The sequence below is a fragment of the Hylobates moloch genome, unplaced genomic scaffold (genome assembly GCF_009828535.3).
Source record: "Hylobates moloch isolate HMO894 unplaced genomic scaffold, HMol_V3 SCAFFOLD_5, whole genome shotgun sequence".
NCBI lineage: Eukaryota > Metazoa > Chordata > Mammalia > Primates > Hylobatidae > Hylobates > Hylobates moloch.
The window spans coordinates 21028765-21047598 of NW_026652280.1; the positions used below are offsets into that span (position 1 = coordinate 21028765).

General features: G+C 44.0%; 1 protein-coding gene across 1 annotated transcript in view; it reads left to right on the plus strand.

Moving 5' to 3' along the window:
• The window catches only part of ALPK2 (alpha kinase 2), a 127741-nt gene that overhangs the window by 26676 nt on the left and 82231 nt on the right, over positions 1–18834 (plus strand). Inside the window, exon 3 of the mRNA XM_032152174.2 lies at positions 4871–6605. Within this exon, the coding sequence (XP_032008065.1) occupies positions 4871–6605 (1735 nt within the window). The remainder of the gene's footprint in view (positions 1–4870; positions 6606–18834) is intronic.

An 18834-nucleotide genomic window follows, 5' to 3' on the forward strand; every position in this document is an offset into this window, starting at 1 on the left:
GCTACTCGGAGAGGCTGAGGCAGGAGAATGGCGTGAACCCGGAAGGAGGAGCTTGCAGTGAGCCGAGATTGCGCCACTGCACTCCAGCCTGGGCGACAGAGCGAGACTCCATCTCAAAAAAAAAAAAAAAAAAAAAATTGTGTTAAAGAGTCTTGAAACCAAAATGTTTTCAGATATTCTGGTTTAGACCATTTCTGGGGGTTCAAACTCAGAAGCTTCATTCATTTAAGGTAATATGGACCTCTTTTTCTTTAATAAGGAAATGATTAATTTAGAAAGAACCTAGAGAATTCAAGCAAGACTTTCACAGCAGGGGAGAGGAATGTTACTGCTTCCCTCTGCCAAAAGAAAAGATATGCAAGGAGGGAATTCAATTAATTGTTCAGGGAATTTCTTCCTGGACGGTTTTGCATTCCTGTCAAATCACCGTGGGGCACACAGGTCTCTCTGCCAGCATCCTGCAAAGATTCTACACCCCGACCCTACTAACACCATTTTAACTGCTGCCATTGGAGTCCCTTCTCTGAATTCCTTTTTCCCATCCAGTCTGTTCCGTACACCTTAGCACAGACCTGATCTACCAGGTTCTCTGGAAAATTAATACTGTTTCCTTCAGTCAATTTTTAGTCATTTGGGGGCTGGACATGATGTTTCAGGCATCTCCTTCACTCCACTGCAGCTCCTAACATAATGCTGGGAACCATGGTACCCATTACTCTATGCAAGTTTGCCATTTGGCTGATCAAGATTGAAGACTTAGGACAGAAACACTTTATTTGCAGAATGATCTCTCTACACTGTGTCGTTTCCTTTCTGGTAATGTTAGTTTTCTAACAGCAACCACAGAGCCAGGCAGCCAGGGCGGAAGGCTCTTTCTTATCCCGGCTCTATGGCTTTCCAGCTTTGTCATTTTGGGGAAATAACTCCTTTGAACCTCAGTTTTGCCCACAGGGAGGAGGCAGACATTGTTTAATGTAGGAGTCACCCAGCAGATGCTGGTTTCCTTGCCCGATTTTCTTCCCCTCTTCTTTAGGATGCTTCGAGATATTTAGCAAAGACGTGTCAGCCATAAATCATAACTCTTTCAAAGGCACTCATTAGCCACTGAGAAGTTAATTACACTTAATCCAGTTCCCTTTTCTCTTTATTGACTGTACTTAGGATGGATTATAAATCTCTTATCAACTAAAACACATGTTTCATAAAATTATACATCACAAAATTATGACAATCTCCCATCTGTTTATTTAGTCGTTAAGAATTTAAATAGAGTGTATTTAACTCAATGATTTTCTCCATGTTTTTCTAAAATTCTTTTTGTTTTCTCTCCTTGATTCTTGAGAATCATCTCTGCTCCCCACCTCTCCTGATTTCTTACTGCTTTACCGCCCCTTGTGCCTCTCAGTCTTCTTTTCTTTTCTTCCTTTCTCTCTCTTCTACACAAGTCATGGTACCTTCAGGGGAGGTGGTTTCTCTGCAGAGGGCTCATGGACTGCATAGGTCAGCATATCAGAATTACTTGGGATTTCCCAGTAGTCCCTATTGCCCACCCTGCCACAGCCCCCATGCCTTTTTCTTTTTCTTTTCTTTTTTTTTTTTTTTTTTTGAGACAAAGTCTTGCTCTGTCATCCAGGCTGGAGTAGCTGGGACTAATGGTGTGTATCACCATGCCTGGCTAATTTTTAAGTTTTTTACAGAGATGGAGTCTTGCCATGTTGCCCAGGCGGGTCTTGAACTCATGGGCTCAACTGATCCTCCCACCTCAGCCTCCTGAAGTGCTAGGATTACAGGTGTGAGCCACTGTGCTCAGCTTGTAGTGCTGTCCGTGCTTAATGGAGGCCAAATCTCCAAGAATTAATTGAAAAGGTTCATGAAGAAGACAGTGTTGTAAACCAAAAATTAAATTCTAAGCCGGGCCACCGCCCCCACACCCCTTGGCCAAAGGGATCCCTAAGAAACCTAAAACACTAGTTCAGGCCATGACAGGAAGGCTGTTGGACGTGCCTCATTATACCCTCCTCTCTTTGGAGTTTAGGCACTACTGACCACCACTGACATTAAAATAGAGATCGTAAGACTCACAGCAGACTCTGTAGCAGGAAGATACCCAACTCCAACCTGATTCTGGTATAGCATCACATCACAAAGCAGGTCCTAAAGAAAATCAAAGTATAATACTCTAAAAATATATTTCTTTGATATATTTTTAAATGGCCCCGCAAAGCCATACTCTTGTGGGAGGAAATCTGCATTCTGTAGTGATTCTCCTTCCCATCGCTTCTCGGCCTTTTGGCTAAGATCAAGTGTGATTCTCCTTCCCTTTCCAGGTCTTTTCCTGATTCAGGAGAGAATCTGACAACTTCTAAGGTCCAGAGAGGACATTTACCATTGATTTCCTCTGAAGCCTGCTACTTAGGGGCTGCCTCTACATACAAGAACCTCGGCTTCCACAACCCACTTATCTTAACTCAACAATTTCTTTCTGCTGGCTTCAACTCTTTAGGCAAAGCTTAACTCTTCTGACCAATTACCAATCAGAAAATCTTGGAATCTACCTATGACCTGTAACCTTGCCCCTCCCCCCAACTTCAAAATGTCCCACCTTTCTGGGCTGAATCAACGTGCACCTTATATGTATTGATTTATGTCTTTGCCTGTAACGTCTGTCTCCCTAAAATGTATAAAACCAAACTGTAAAAGCTGGCTACCTCGGGCACTTGTTCTCAGGACCCCTTCAGGATGTGCCCCAGCCATGGTCACTCATATTTGGCTCAAAAGAAATCTCTTTAAATATTTCACAGTGTTTGTTTGTTTGTTTTGCCAACAATGTGGATGTTGTGAAACTGCAGCAATAGACATTTTTCCTCATCTGAGAAGAGTCCACTTGAACTGTGGAGCCCTAAGCCTGATTGACAGTGATGAGGATGAGGCTGTCTCCAAGGGTACGCCAAGGACAATTTGCATCAGAATGGCTTTGAGATCTTTAAAAGCAGATTCTCAGGCCCTTGACCTAGGGATTCTGATTCAAGAATTTTAAACAGAGTTCTCTGATGATTCTTCTGCATGATTCTTGAGCACCAGAGGTATCTTTGTCTTGGCACTGCCCCCTTCTTGAAGAATTCATCTGGCATAACATTTCTTCTTTGCAAAGTCCCTTAACATTGATCTTCTCATTTAAACCTCAGAGTAACTTAGTGAAATAGACCGGAGCGCAGGTATCGTTTTCTCCAGAAATTTGCCTTAAATTTTATTCTATGTGTGCTGTTGGCCAAGGCAAAGCCCAATATCAGCCATGGGTCAAGCTTGGCCAATCTCAGCTGCTCCTGAATGGCTTCTACCCAGGAGCCACGTTGCCAACTCAACAAGACATTATTGAAATTGGGATTAGATGTCTTTGGCTTCTGAAAATGAGACATATGTGAGCTGGGACTCACCACTTGAGGGTTTATGAGGACATATAGGATTGTAGAGGCAATGGGTCCGTTCAGTGGGGAAGAGAAAGGATGACCATGTTGTATCTGTGTCTCACACTGACCCTTCCTGGGTTAGATATTTGTGTGTATTTCACACAAAGAACAGTGAATAAAGATCGAAGCATTGCCTCTCAGACCAAGCCAGACCCGCAGCTCCTGCCTTCTAAAAATGATTGTTGACTTCTGGGCTGGCTGATACTTATAGTGAGGTCAGCAATATTACAATTACAATGCAGTCAAATGAGATTAATAAGGGTGCAACATACAAAACACAGGTAACAAGTTTTTACTGGGATTGCAGTGTCTGGAGAAGGGTTCCAGTGGGAAAGGACCCAGTAAAGCATGTCAGGCTGCAGGCTCCTTGTGACGCTGATCAACGACGGGAGGAGCCAAAGGAGCAGTGTCCATCCTGAACTGAGAGAGCAGGCTTGGTTCCATCCAGGATTCTGCTCCTCCCCTGCTGGGCCAAAGCTGAAAACCTGGCTTGATCTATGTGAGTCAGAATGGCCTGTGGACATGGGTTTCCAGTCAGTGGAGCTCACGGGCTGTGGTTTAGACTTTTAGTCACATTAAATTAAAAAGGAAACAGCACTGTCCTTCATATATGTAGTCCTGTCATGGTATTATCTTTATGGCCTCTGGCAAGAATAACACTCTCTTAGCAAGGTCTTCAAAAGATTTGAGGGTTCTCTGTGCCATTCCAGCACATGAAGAATTGATATTTTACTTATTTGTGTACAATGTCTCACTCTAGAAAAATGCTTTTTCAAATTCCCATAACATAAAAATGACGTAAAAGGCAAGAAGAAGGAATTAGAATATAAAACATTTTCCCCATTCATCTAAGTAATTCTCAGCATTTTCTTTTTTCTTTTTTTTTTTTTAAAGTGAAAACAAGTTTATTAAGAAAGTAAAGGAATAAAAGAATGGCTGCTCCACAGGCAGAACAGCCTTGAGGGCTGCTGGTTGCTCATTTTTATGGTTATTTCTTGATGATATGCTAAATAAGGGGTGGAATTATTCATGAGTTTTCCAAGAAAGGGGTAGGCAATTCTTGGAATTGAGGGTTTCTCCCCCTCTTAGACCATATAAGGTAATTTCCTGACCCTGCCATGGCATTTGTAAACTGTCATGGTGCAATCCTCAGCATTTTCCATTTGAGGCAGCATTGAGGAAAGTTTCAAGGGAGGATGCTGAGTGCCTAGGATTCTCAGCACTAGGGGCACCGGAGCCCAGAGGTCAGTTGCCTTTGGCCACAAACTCTTTTCCGGGGAGATCACAGATCTCCTTGAACATGCAGTAAAATGAAGGTCATTTTCTCTGTGTGCCATGGTGTGAAAATGTTGGCATGCATGTCCAAATGTGGCAAACTTATCTATCTATTCTCTTCATCCTAGCTGTACCAAAAATGATGCTGCTGTCTATCAAATCTCGGCTAAAAACTCTTTTGGAATGATCTGTTGTTCTGCTTCCATTGAGGTTGAGTGCTCATCAGAGAACCCACAACTGTCTCCTAACCTGGAAGATGACAGGGACAGGGGTTGGAAACATGAAACAGGGACACATGAAGAAGAAAGTGCAAATCAGATTGATGAGAAGGAACATCCTTATAAGGAAGAAGAAAGCATCTCCCCAGGCACTCCCAGGTCAGCTGACTCCTCCCCCTCCAAATCCAACCATTCACTCTCCCTCCAGTCATTGGGCAATCTTGACATTAGTGTGTCCAGTTCTGAAAATCCTTTGGGTGTTAAAGGAACAAGGCACACTGGAGAGGCTTATGATCCAAGTAACACAGGAGAAATTGCAGATGGGTTGCTTTTTCTTAATTCAAATCATATTTATGAAAAGCAAGATGGATGTTGCCACAAGACAGTGCATTCTATGGCATCAAAGTTCACGGATGGTAACCTGAACAATGATGGTCCTCATGATGAAGGCTTACGCTCTAGTCAGCAAAATCCCAAAGTACAGAAATACATTAGCCTCAGCCTCCCGCTGTCTGAGGCAAATGCACACATTTACCCAGGTGACAGTGCCGTGGCCAACAAACAACCCTGCCCACAGGTTTTCAGTGAAGACTCTGACAGTGACTATGAACTTTGCCCAGAGATAACCCTAACCTACACCGAGGAGTTTTCAGATGATGACCTGGAGTATCTGGAATGTTCTGATGTTATGACGGATTACTCTAATGCAGTTTGGCAAAGGAACCTGCTGGGGACTGAGCATGTTTTTTTATTAGAAAGCGATGACGAAGAAATGGAATTCGGTGAGCATTGCCTGGGTGGGTGTGAGCATTTCCTCAGTGGAATGGGTTGTGGGCCTCGGGTGTCGGGTGACGCTGGGCCTATGGTTGCCACTACTGGCTTCTGTGGTCATCACTCACAACCCCAAGAAGTTGGGGTGAGGAGCAGCAGAGTCGCCAAGCATGGTCCCTCATCCCCACAAACAGGGATGACTCTCATTTTGGGACCTCACCAGGATGGAACGTCTTCAGTGACAGAACAGGGGAGATATAAACTCCCCACTGCTCCCGAGGCTGCTGAAAATGATTATCCAGGAATTCAAGGAGAAACCAGAGACAGCCACCAAGCAGGAGAGGAATTTGCCAGTGACGATCTGCTCAACATGGATGAATCAGGAAGAGAGACAGAGATGAAGCTCTTGTCTGGTGAGTCGGCAAACTCAGGGATGAGCCGGTGTTGGGAGACGGCAGCTGAGAAGAGAGTGGGGGGAGAGGACTTATGGAGCAAGAGGGGTTCACAGAAACCTGCCAGGGTGAGGCAGCCGGGAATGAAGGGAAATCCCAAGGAGCCGAATGCCAACCCGAGAGAAAGTACAACAGAAGGTACCCTTCATCTCTGCTATTGCAAAGAATCTGCGGAGCACCCTCTAACCCAGAGTGATGAGAGAGAGACTTCTCACACCACAGCAGCAGCGACTGGTCGGAATCCCCATGCTGATGCAGGAGAATGTGCTATTTCAACCCAGGCAGAGCAAGAAGCAAAAACTCTTCAAGCTTCGACAGGTTCACTCTCCAAAGAAGGCAACACAAATTGCAAGGGGGAAGGCATGCAAGTTAATACTCTACTTGAAACAAGCCAGGTTCCAGACTGGAGTGATCCTCCTCAGGTAAGACTTTTCTTTTAAAGAAATCACAAGATAAAAAGAACGTGTGTGTATGTGTGTGTGTGTGCACATGTGTGTCTTTTCCTTTTCTTCACATTCACAATTGCTGTACCATAACGTAAATCAAAATAAGTTTCCCAACACCATCAGGGTACTTGTGCATGACAGCTGCTGCTGCTCGGAAGGAAATCTGGTTTTGAAAAAAAGGCCCAGATAAACCCTAAGCCATCCTAATTATAGCAAAAGACTGATAGAAGTTAAGAGGCACTAATGGGATTCTGGACAGCTGGAAAAAGAAATCTGATATTTTGTCTGCTGCATGTGTTTTACCAGGCAATGCCACTATTCAGAAGGTTTCTCAAGCAAATGTTTTGGGTGTAGCCTTTAAAGGAAGAAGGGGGAAAAAACATTGTTTTTAGTCATTTGCAGGAGAGTGCTTTGAAAATGATAGGTTTTGGCTTTAATCAGAATTTGTGGTATGAATGAAAGACTTCAGTGTGTCTGAAAGACTTGTAGACTTCACTTTTTTTGTGATGTTAGGGAAAGCAGGCAGAGTAACTTTTGCCACACTGGTGGGACGTTTTTGATTGGATGTTTGTCTTATTTTGTTTAAAACAGAGTATAAAAGAGGCTAAGAGAAGAAAAGCTGCCAAGAAATAAATTTGTTTTCCCTTATTACTGATTTGGGAGTGTAAAGAGATGGAATTAAATTTGTAGGAATAATCAATGCGCAAAAGATGCTGTGCTTGATACATAACTTATGCTTTTAATGATATTTTTAGTTTTAAAGGGTCCTAAATGACCTTTGGACTTATGCTGTAGTATGGGCAAGATTTGAGTTTTATAAATAAATAACCTAAGAAAACTTATTTGTCTATTATTTTTACTATACTTTGTATTCCCCTTTTTCCCAATTTTGTACTAGAAAACTAGTATTATTTTTATAGAAGACTAGATACACTCCAAAGATAAACTATTCCCAATGCAAAGTGACTTAACTCTGTGAAAATATTAAAAATTGACACATGAATCTCAAAGACCCAGTCATAAAAAAGCCAATCTAAAAATCTCCAGATTTTAGGTAACTGTTGACTGAGCAAATTGTTCTGTTCTGCTGGCCAAACTAGCCAGGTAAAAGCCACATTTATATTTTACCTTTCACAGGAGAACCAGATTCTCCTATCCAGTTATTTAACATACATCTCTTAGCAGCTCACACACCAATGACCAGTTTCATGCCCAAGATAAGCTTAAGGAGGTGCTTTGACCATATGTTAATACAAAATAAAGTGACAATGTTAATTTTTTCATGTTGATAAACGTGGCATTTCCTTTTCTAGTCATAAAATGCTCTTCCTTGCTCAGCTAAGTGCTTTTTTTACAGTCATTTATCCACTCAAAAGTGTTTCATTGGACAAATTACTTCATTATTAAAGGTGGGGGAAGGTGATAAAGTAGCTCAAAAGGAGTAAGTGGAAGGGAGGGGGGCTATTTATTGACGATATCGGTTTTAGTCCCACCATTGTGGAAGGCAATTGCTGTCTCATCCCTCTGCCCCAAATTTCAAAGAGCTGGAGGGAGGAGCCCCCTTTGTCATCCTCAGCTTGTGACCTAAACTGAATTCTGAGATGGAGAGCCCTGGCTCACTTGTTTACTAGCAAGGCAGTCAAGTAAAATGGGCCATTTCTGGGACCCAGGTCATCTATCTCATGTGCTCTATGGAAGGTCTCGTGGAACTCTTTGGCTTACACACTCACACACATTCATCACTATATACCCACTCCACCAGGTATCAGCTGAAGGTCCAACCTGTGTTCTGTGGTGTGACTAAGACAATTACCTCAGAACCGTGAATACTGTTGTTCAGAAAGCAAACTGAAGGGCCTGCATTTTCCGCAAGTGAGACCTTTTCTCATTTTGCAGTGGTCAGTAGCAGAGCTGACCTCTCACTCGAGGGACAACCAGAAATGTGAATGGAAGCTGTACATTTAAGAGCAGCTCTGTGCAGCCTGGAGTTAGAAATAGGATCTTTATATCTGTGGTTTTTATTTTCCTTTGACTAAAGCAGGAAAATTTTGCCATAGGGACTGGCATATTTGAGATTCTTTTACCCATGCAAGAAGTTTCTATTTAGTTGTAGGAGATACCTGTATTTTCTACACACGTATACAATGTAGCCAAATTTACAGCAAGTGGCTAACTATCATCACAGCTATGACACAGAAGCACTGGGGGTCACTGGGAACTAAATTCAACTTTTTTAAATGATACTGTTCACAAAAAGGTGAATCTCTCCGTAACAAATTCAAAAGACATTTTACACATTTATTCTCAGACATTTGAGGTGTATGGGGACCTAAAAATTTGAAATGGTTAAAAATCCTGGGTTGGGAGTCATAGCAATAAATTTGCCCGCTCTTTTTCCTTTTATCTGTTTTGAGACGGAGTCTTGCTGTTGTTGCCTGGGCTGGAGCAACGGCACGATCTCGGCTCACTGCAACCTCCGCCTCTCAGGTTCAAGCGATTCTCCTGCCTCAGCCTTCTGAATAGCTGAGATTACAGGCACCCGCCACCACGCCTGGCTAATTTTCATATTTTTAGTAGAGGCAGGGTTTCACCATATTGGCCAGGCTGGTCTCAAACTCCTGACCTCAGATGATCTACCCACCTTGGCCTCCCAAAGTGCTGGGATTACAGGCATGAACCACCACACTCGGCCAAATTTGCCCACTCTTCAGTCTCGCCTGATTCACTTACCTTTAGGTGCCTTTTTGCGGAAACAGTGACCAGCAGTTTACTTCCTAGTATTTTCTCTTCATCTGCATACCGTTTTTAGCATGCTGAGAAAAACTCCGTCTCTCTAATGTTCTAAGAACAAGGCCATATTGCAGACTATCTCCTGCCTAAACATGCATCTCCAGGTATATTCACTTCCTGTCTCCCTTTCTCTCTTTTAGAATGCAAGGCCATCTTGCTGTTATTTGTCTTGAAATAGTACCTACCCAGGCTAATATTGGAAAGCCCCCAGTTTCTCTATATTTATGGAAGATTATAAAGTTAATCCCAGTTTGGGAGTGGAAAACAGAGAGGGTACCCCAGGCTAACTTGAATCATCTTCAAGGGTCACACCGCCAACTCTTCACCTTGGTTTTGAGCTCACTTTCCTCGTCCAACTCAGAGGCAAGGCCTGACAATCTGCCCATCTTAAGTTTCTCGGCAGCCACACTGGGGTAAGATCATCCTCACTCTTAAATCAGAAGTGCTGCGTCTGTGCTCCTGCACAGCTGCCCAGGTTTGCCCCAGAGGGAGTTGCATTTCTGTATAGGGTCATGGGATCACAAGTGTACAGTAAGGAAATGTGTTCTTGGGCTCTGGTAATTAAGAATCTTCCTGATCAGGAATCAGCACTAAGTACAGAATTGAGCTCCGTGATGGAAGGGAATTTGTTCAGTGTATTCTGTTTGCTGATATAACCCAAGTCCCTAGAGTAGTGCCTGCCATGTAATAGACAATCAATTATTGACTGGATAAGTAGCCATACAATACTAGAGTAAATGCCAAGTATAGTTAGGTAGGTAGGTGTGATTTTCTTTCTTTCTTTTTTTTTTTTGAGACAGAGTTTCACTCTTGTCGCCCAGGCTGGAGTGCAATGGCGTGATATCAGCCCACCACAACCTCTGCCTCCCGGGTTCAAGTGATTCTCCTCCCTCAGCCTCCTGATTAGCTGGGATGACAGACATGGGCCACCACACCTGGCTAATTTTGTGTTCTTAGTAGACATGGGGTTTCTCCATGTTGGTCAGGCTTGTCTCAAACTCCTGACCTCAGGTGATCCACCCGCCTTGGCCTCCCAAAGTGCTGGGATTACAGGCGTGAGCCACCATGCCCAGCCAGTTAGGTGTGATTCTAATGATCACTGGTCTCCACCACTTTATGGCCTTTATTTTCCTGAGCACATTCTTTGGTTGTCTTCACATAAAAGACGCTGAGGCCAACTCTCTGCTAATAGGACGTGCTTCCTATTAGTTACTCTTCTGGCTCTGGGAATGGGTTGGTTTGTTTCAAACCAGCAGTCCCCAAACATTTTGGCACCAGGGGCTGGTTTTGTTGAAGACAATTTTTCCACAGCCAGAACGGGGTAGGGATGGTTTCAGGATGAAACTGTTCCACGTCAGATCATTAGGCATTAGATTCTTGTAAGGACTGCACAACCTAGATCCCTTGTGTGCACCATTCACAATTGGGTTCGTGTCCTGCCACTCACCTCCTGCTGTGTGGCCCAGTTCCTAACAGGCCACAGACTGGTACTGGTCCACGGCCTGGGGGTTGGGGACCCCTGTTCTAAACCATCCAAATCTTTTTTTTTTTTTTTTTTGAGACGGAGTCTCACTCTGTTGCCCAGACTGGCGTGCAGTAGCGTGATCTTGGCTCACTGCAACCTCCGCCTCCTGGGTTCAAGTGGTTCTCCTGCCTCAGCCTCCTGAGTAGCTGGGATTACAGGTGCGGCTGATTTTTGTATTTTTTTTAGTAGAGACAGGGTTTCACCATGTTGGTCAGGCTGGTCTCGAACTCCTGACCTTGTGATCCACCCGCCTCAGCCTCCCAACGTGCTAGGATTATAGGCGTGAGCCGCCACACCCAGCACCATCCAAATCTTGCACTTGGGTTCTCTTGTGAATGCTGGCAATTTACATACAACTTTGCTTTATTAGTGCTTCATTATCTCTGAAAAATTGCTAATTAGATCCAGGAAGATCTTACCATATTCACCTAGCACTCAGGACTTTCTGCCTTTTGCCTCTGTCTATCTCTGAGAGGCAAAGCAGGAGTACAAGCTGGTTTCCTCACCTGGAAAACATGTTGTGGATGGTCCATCTTTCTGTCTGGAATTCCTTTGCCCACCTTGTTTCTAGCTCAGCCTACCTGCTACTTCAAGACTGAGATCCTGCACGGTGCTTCGAGTTGCTTTTCTCATGCCTAACTACAATTTCTCCTTTCAGAGAAACCCATGACATTCTCATCCTCATTCTTTGTAATCCTGACTTTCTTGGGACAAAAGTTTTATAGAAGACAAAAATGGCAACACGCCTCTAAAGTGTTGGCAGAGTTCCAATTAAAATACTGCATTCCTGGCTAGGTGCGGGGGCTCATGCCTGTAATCCCAGTACTTTGGGAGGCCAAGGCAGTCAGACTGCTTGAGCTCAGGAGTTCAAGACCAGCGTGGGCAACATAGCAAGACCCTGTCTCTGAAAAAAAAAAAAAAAAATATATATATATATATATCTATATATACGCACACAATGCTGCATTCCCTTAATGTTCAATTTAAAATTAAACAAAGCAACAGAATATACTAAGTATAATGTTTCTAAGAGAATTCATTAGCAGATCTATATACCATTTACAAATGGTTTTATTACATGTTTTTTAATTGAAATGTTTACTGAGATAATTGTATGTTCACATGCAGTTGTAAGAAATACAGAGAGATGATAGTACACTTTGCCCAGGTTCCCTCAATGGTGACATTTTACAAAACAATGGTATAATGTCATAACCAGGATATTGACATTGATACAATCTACTGATGTAATTTGGATTTCCCCAGTTGTACTTGTATGTGCATATTAATACCTACAGACATTTATCACCTACGTAGGTTCCTGTATCCACTACCAGAGTCAAGATATGGAATAATTCCATTACCACAAAGATCCCTTGTGTTACCCTTAATAATCATACATACCTCCTTCCTGCCCTCCCCCTTTGGTAGCCCCTGGCAACCACTACTTTGTCCTCCAATTCTAAAATTTTGTCATTTCAAACATGTTACATAAATGGAATCATACAGTATACAAGTTTTTGAGTTTTTTTATTCAGCAGAATTCCCCGAGATTCATTCAACTTGTGTGTATCAAAAGTTCATTCCTTCTTATTGCTAAGTAGTATTCCAGGCAGTTCGCGTCGTCTTTCACTGGTTGAAGAACATCTGGGCTGATTCCAGTTTTTTGCTCTCATGGCTAAAACATTTATGTACAGACTTCCGTGTGAACATAAGTCTTCATTTCTATGGGACCCATGCCCAGGACGGTCATTGCTGAGTCATATGGGGCTTGCATATTTAGTTTGTAATGAAACTGTCCAACTGTTTTCCAGAGATGCTGTACCTTTTTACATTCCCATCAGCAATGTATGAGGGCCCAGTTTCTCCACATCCTCACCAGCATTTGGTATTGTCATTATTTTTGATCCTGGACTTTCTGATATGTGCATGGTGATATCCCATTGTAGCTTTTAATTTGCATTTCTGTAATAGTTAACGATTTTGAACATTTTTAAATGTATTTATTCGCCAGTTGTATATTTTCTTTGGTGAAATGTCTGTTAAATCCATTTCCTAACTGGATTGTTATTTTAAGGTTGAATTTTGAGACTTTGATACACATTCTAGAGACTAGTCCTTTGTTGGTTTACACACTTTTTTTTTTTTTTTTTTTTGAGATGGAGTCTACCTCTGTCACCTAGGCTGGAGTGCAGTGTCACGATCTTGGCTGACTGCAACCTCCACCTCCCAGGTTCAAGCGATTCTCCTGCCTCAGCCTCCCAAGCAGCTGGGATTACAGGCGCCTGCCACCACGCCTGGCTAATTTTTGGATTTTTAGTAGAGACAGGGTTTCACTGTGTTGGCCAGGCTGGTCTTGAACTCCTGATCTTGTGATCTGCCCACCTCGGCCTCCTAAAGATTTCCAAATATTTTCTCCTAGTCTGTAATTTGTCTTTTTATCTTCTTTACATGGGCTCTCACAAAGCAAAAGCTTTTCATATTGATGAGGTCTAATGGTCAGTTTTTCCTTTTATGGATTTTGCTTTTGGTGTCAAGTCTAAAACTCTTTGCCTTTCCCTAGATCCTGAAGATTTTCTTTCTGCTATGGTTTTTTTCTAGGTTTTATAGCTTTATGTTTTAGATTTGAAGCCAATGATCCATCCTGAGTTGATTTTTGTAGAAAGCATGAGGTTTAGGTTAAGGTTCTTTTTTTTTTTTTTTTCCTGTGGATGTTCAATTTTTCTAGCACCATTTATTGATAAGACTTTGTACCTACGTTTAAAAAGAGAACTTAGCATAGTGCCAGGCACCCAGTAAGTTCTCAAGGTTTGCCAAGTGCGGTGGCTCACACCTGTAGTTGCAGCATTTTGGGAGGCTGAGGTGGGTGAATCACTTGAACCAGGAGTTCAAGACCAGCCTGGCCAACATGGTGAAACCCCGTCTTTACTAAAAATACAAAAATTAGCCAGGCACGGTGGCGCTTGCCTGTAATCTCAGCTACTCGGGAGGCTGAGGTAGGAGAATTGCTTGAACCTGGGAGGTGGAGTTTGCAGTGAGCTGATATCGCACCACTGCACTCCAGCATGGGCCACAGAGCGAGACTCTGTCTCAAAAAAGGAAAAAAAAAGAAAGATGTCAGGGTCCCATCTCCTCTTTGAGGTCAGAGGAAAGCTTCTGGTCACTTTCTTGCCAGGGATTTTACCAGTGGCCAGGACAACGTCAGCCTTGCAGCCACGAGCTGGGCGTATAGCCAGGGAAGAGGTGCCCCCATCAGCCTGTAGGACTGAACAGATGATTAAACCCAGTTGAACTAAAGATTGAAGAAATCAAGGGTGTTTTGGTTTCTAAGAGGCATTTAGTTAATCGATAGGACTATTATGTGCTATTTGGAAAGAATGAGCAAGTCTAGATGTGCCGTCTTTCCTGGATTTGCCCACAATATGAGGATTGACTGATTTAAACAGAAAACCGGGGGTGAGAGAGAGACCTAGAGACAGAGGCCTTGACGTGCAAGTCCAGTAGTTCCTACTAAATGATGTATGTATTCACACCTTGAGAGTTCATGCCTTCAAAGGTGGCAAACTGCCACCATAGCCCACTAATTCCCAGTTGTGTTTTAAGTAACAGCAGAAAATTTACTTCTTCTATGCTAAGCAGATTTGGCTGATGTGGTATGAAGCTTCATGTTAATCTAAGTTCAGGCTAGTTACTAGGCAGGTGGTACAGGCAGAGTATGCAGCAGCCTGAAAATCTGCATGGCCATCCAGTAACAGGCAGGGCACATCACAGGGCTCTAGTAAATGTTTTTAGGGCATAGAAAAATACAAGCAGCTGATCTAAACCATCTTGTAATACAGTGCTCAGATTTAAGAACAACTTGAGATCTTGAGTTCATTTGCATACTCAATTGTATTCTCCCAAAATAACAACTATGAAAACAATGACTCCAGAGGGCTGATAAGCCAGATCTTAGCTGATGATGGGAAGGGTGGAGGTTTTTTTCTTTCTTTTTTTTTGTTTTTGAGACGGAGTCTTGCTCTGTCACCCAGGCTGGAGTGTGATGGCGCAATCTCAGCTCACTGTAACCTCCGCCTCCCAGGTTCAAGCGATTCTCCTGCCTCAGCCTCCTGAGTAGCTGGGATTACAAGCACCCACCACCACACCCGGCTAATTTTTTGTATTTTTAGTAGAGACGGGGTTTCACCATGTTAGCCGGGATGGTCTTGATCTCCTGACATTGTGATCCGCCAGCCTCAGCCTTCCAAAGTGCTGAGATTACAGGCGTGAGCCACCACGCCCAGCCAGAAGGGCCGAGGTTTCTAATCACTCCTCTCTTAGAGTGTGGCCAGCATGCCTCTTGGCAGTACTATTCCTTAGCTGACCCAGGGAGGAACACAAACATTTTTTTCTTTTTAATCACAAAGCCTACTGTTCCACTTCTGCCAAATACCATTAACTGTCCTGGACGTGCAGTTTAATGTCCTGGCTTACTACAGTTATTATTCTCAGTCAGGGTTAAATAATCAATAAAGAGTCATTAGTGCCTGCAGTTTTGCGACTCTTGGTGTAGTCCGTGGACCAGCTGGTTAGAAACGCAGGCTCGGAAGCCCTGTTCCAGTCCTACTGAGTCAGAATCTGCATTCTCAACCAGACTCGTAGGAGATTCATACACACACTGAAGTTCCAATAGCCCCAGTCTACAGAATATAGGCTCCTTCTCAGATTAGAAAAGACCCCAAAGCCAAGCCCTCAACCCCAGCTATGCATGGAATCACCTGGGAGCTTTAGAACATTCAGCTGCCTGGGTTTTGCCTTCAGACATTCTGATGTGATTTGGTCTGCAGTGTGGGCATTGGAAGCTCTAAAAGCTCCCAGGTGATTCTCTCTCCATACTTCCGAGGTTGAGAGCCTTAGCTGAGCTACACAATCATATGGAAACATTTTTTTCCCCCCAAGACTGGGTCTCTGTCACCCAGGTTGGAGTGCAGTGGCCTGGTCACTGCTTACTACAGCCTGGACCTCAGGTGATCCTCCCACCTCAGGCTCATGAGTAGCTGAGACTACAGGCATGTGCCACTACGCCTGGCTAATTTTTCTATTTTTAGTAGAGATGGGGTTTTGCCATGTTGCCCAGGATGGTCTCGAACTCCTGGCCCCAAGTGATTCTCTTGCCTTGGCCTCCCAAAGTGCTGGGATTACAGGTGTGAGCCACTGTGTCCGGCCTGTAACTTCTAAATAGACTTGTCCCTTGGTATCTGTGGGGGATTGGTTCCAGGACCCCCCTCAGATACCAAACTCTGAGGATGCTCAGGTCTCTGATATAAAATGGCATAGTATTTGCAAATAACTTATACATCCTCCTGTTCACTTCAAATCATCTCTAATTACTTGTAACACCTAATACAATGGTAAATGCTACGTGAGTAGTTGTTATACTCTATTGTTGAGAAAAACAATTTTAAAAGTCTGTACATGTTCAGTAAAGATGCAATTTTTCCCCAAATCTCTTGGGTCCGTGATTGGTTGAATCCACAAATGTAAAACCCACGAATACAGAGGGCTGACTGTATACAGATGTACAAGCCCCACCCCGGAGGTCCTTATTTCAATAGATCTAGGGTAGAGCTCAGGCGTGCGTGCCCTTATGGAAGCTCCAGCTGACCCTGGGTAACTGAGGCACAGCCGTGGTTCAGAGTCCTGGAGCCCACATGGAGCTAAATCCTGGGGGATTCCAAATTCCACCTCCCCCGAGTAGGGCTGCGGACAGCTAAAGGCTATACAGCTTGTGATGTCCTTTCTTGGGGATTCTGGAGTCCTTGCCCCTGATTTCCCACAATCTTAGCCAAGGAACACGGCATCAGGTTATTCAATACCACTTTTCAAACAGAGGCAATGGGTATTCTTCACACATAAGGCGTTCCTGTCCTAGTGCCATATATGCATCCCAGAAACACCTCACATTCTGAAAAAGCACACACTTAAAGTGTAAGGCTTTGGGGAAAATTAGCATCCCTAAGAGGTCACTTAGGAAACAGACCATTTTGAAACCAGAGACTAACAAAATCAAAAATGTGCCCGGGAAGCTCACTTGGACTGCCCAGGGAGGTGGCCCAGGCTGGCAGGAGGCCACCATGGCAGATATTAAAAACACACGATAGAGTGGAGATGCTGGAGATCTTTCAGATGGAGCCAGCTTGAGGATGCTGAGACCTCAAAGACAGAAGTGGATCTCTGAGCCAGCAAAGCTGCTGTTAAAGTGGGTCTGGGGGCGCCGCTCAACCTGCCCTTAGACACACAGGCTTGGAGTGTGCTTCTTGGGAGAGAGGACCGCTGAGGGCAGGCTGCATTTGAAATTCTGTTAAAATACAGCTTAATAGGGCCCCTGCTGCCAATGCAAAGGGTGAGTCAAAGGCTTGTTTTCCTGCTCAATTTTCTGTAATTTATTCCAGCTATTCTGGTTCCCTTTGCCAAAGAAAAACTGCGTATGAACCAATGCAGCGTGTTGGTTATACTGACATCATTCCCTTGTAGACCGATCTCACAGAGCTAACTCATTACAGAAACATGTCCTGGCAAACAGCCTGCACTAAGGATTTGGATGTCTCGTGTTCAGGTGGTTCTACTCTGCTTGGAGTCCCCAGGGCAGTGTCTTAAAGTGAGGGCCTGGACTATTTGCATTGGAATCACCTGATGAGGTGCGTGTTTAAAAAAACATAGGTCCCTATGTTTTACCACAGACTTGCTGAAGCTGCATTTTTATTAATTTTGAGGCAGAGTCTTGCTCTGTCACCCAGGCTGGGCTGCAGTGGCGCAGTCTCGGCTCACTGCAACCTCCGCCTTCCAGGTTCAAGCGATTCTCTTGCCTCAGCCTTCTGAGTAGCTGGGACCTCAGGGGCCCGCCACCATGCCCAGCTTTTTTTTTTTAAGTAGAGACAGGGTTTCGTCATGTTGGCCACGCTGGTCTCGAACTCCTGACCTCAGGTGATCTGCCTGCTTCAGCCTCCCAAAGTGCTGGGATTATAGGCATGAACCACCGTGAAAAAATATGCAGGCCTGAACCTGCATTTTTAATATGCTGTCTGAGGATTCTCTTGGGCATTAAAGTTTGGAAACCATGGGCTCAGTTAGATGGATCTAGAGAGAGAATACTACAACTTTTACAGGCATTTCTGTAAAGACTCACAGAAGTTTGGAAACAACAAGAAATTTAGGCTCGTCAAGTGTAACCTCCTTTGCCCTAAGAGGAAAAACAAAAACTTGTGATTGGAATTTTCTTCTGCTTTCTAGCTGGCTTGCTATAAACACAGCTTGTTCTTCACCTGTCCGGGGAACTGAAATAAATACAGATCCTGATTTATTGTAACTAATCCAAAACAGGTGTGCATTTTACAGCTGTGTTTTATTTTGAGGAGTAGTTCAGTGGCAGGAATTTGGGTGGCAGCAGGGGAGGCTGGTGAGAGGAGGGTCACTTGGCAATAAGGTGGGTTTTAGTCTCTGTAACAAATCTACTGGCTGCTGTTGGAGCTGAATGCCAGAGACATGGCCTCTGTCGGTCTTTGTTGGTCTTCTTTGGCTATGATAGAAGATGAACTTGCATCTCTCAAAGGTGATGGAAAAAGCATTAGGGCCGGGCGCGGTGGCTCACGCTTGTAATCCCAGCACTTTGGGAGGCCGAGGCAGGCGGATCACGAGGTCAGGAGATCAAGACCGCGGTGAAACCCGGTCTCTACTAAAAATACAAAAAATTAGCCGGGCGTGGTGGCGGGCGCCTGTAGTCCCAGCTACTCGGAGAGGCTGAGGCAGGAGAATGGCGTGAACCCGGGAGGCGGAGCTTGCAGTGAGCCGAGATTGCACCACTGCACTCCAGCCTGGGCGACAGAGCGAGACTCCGTCTCAAAAAAAAAAAAA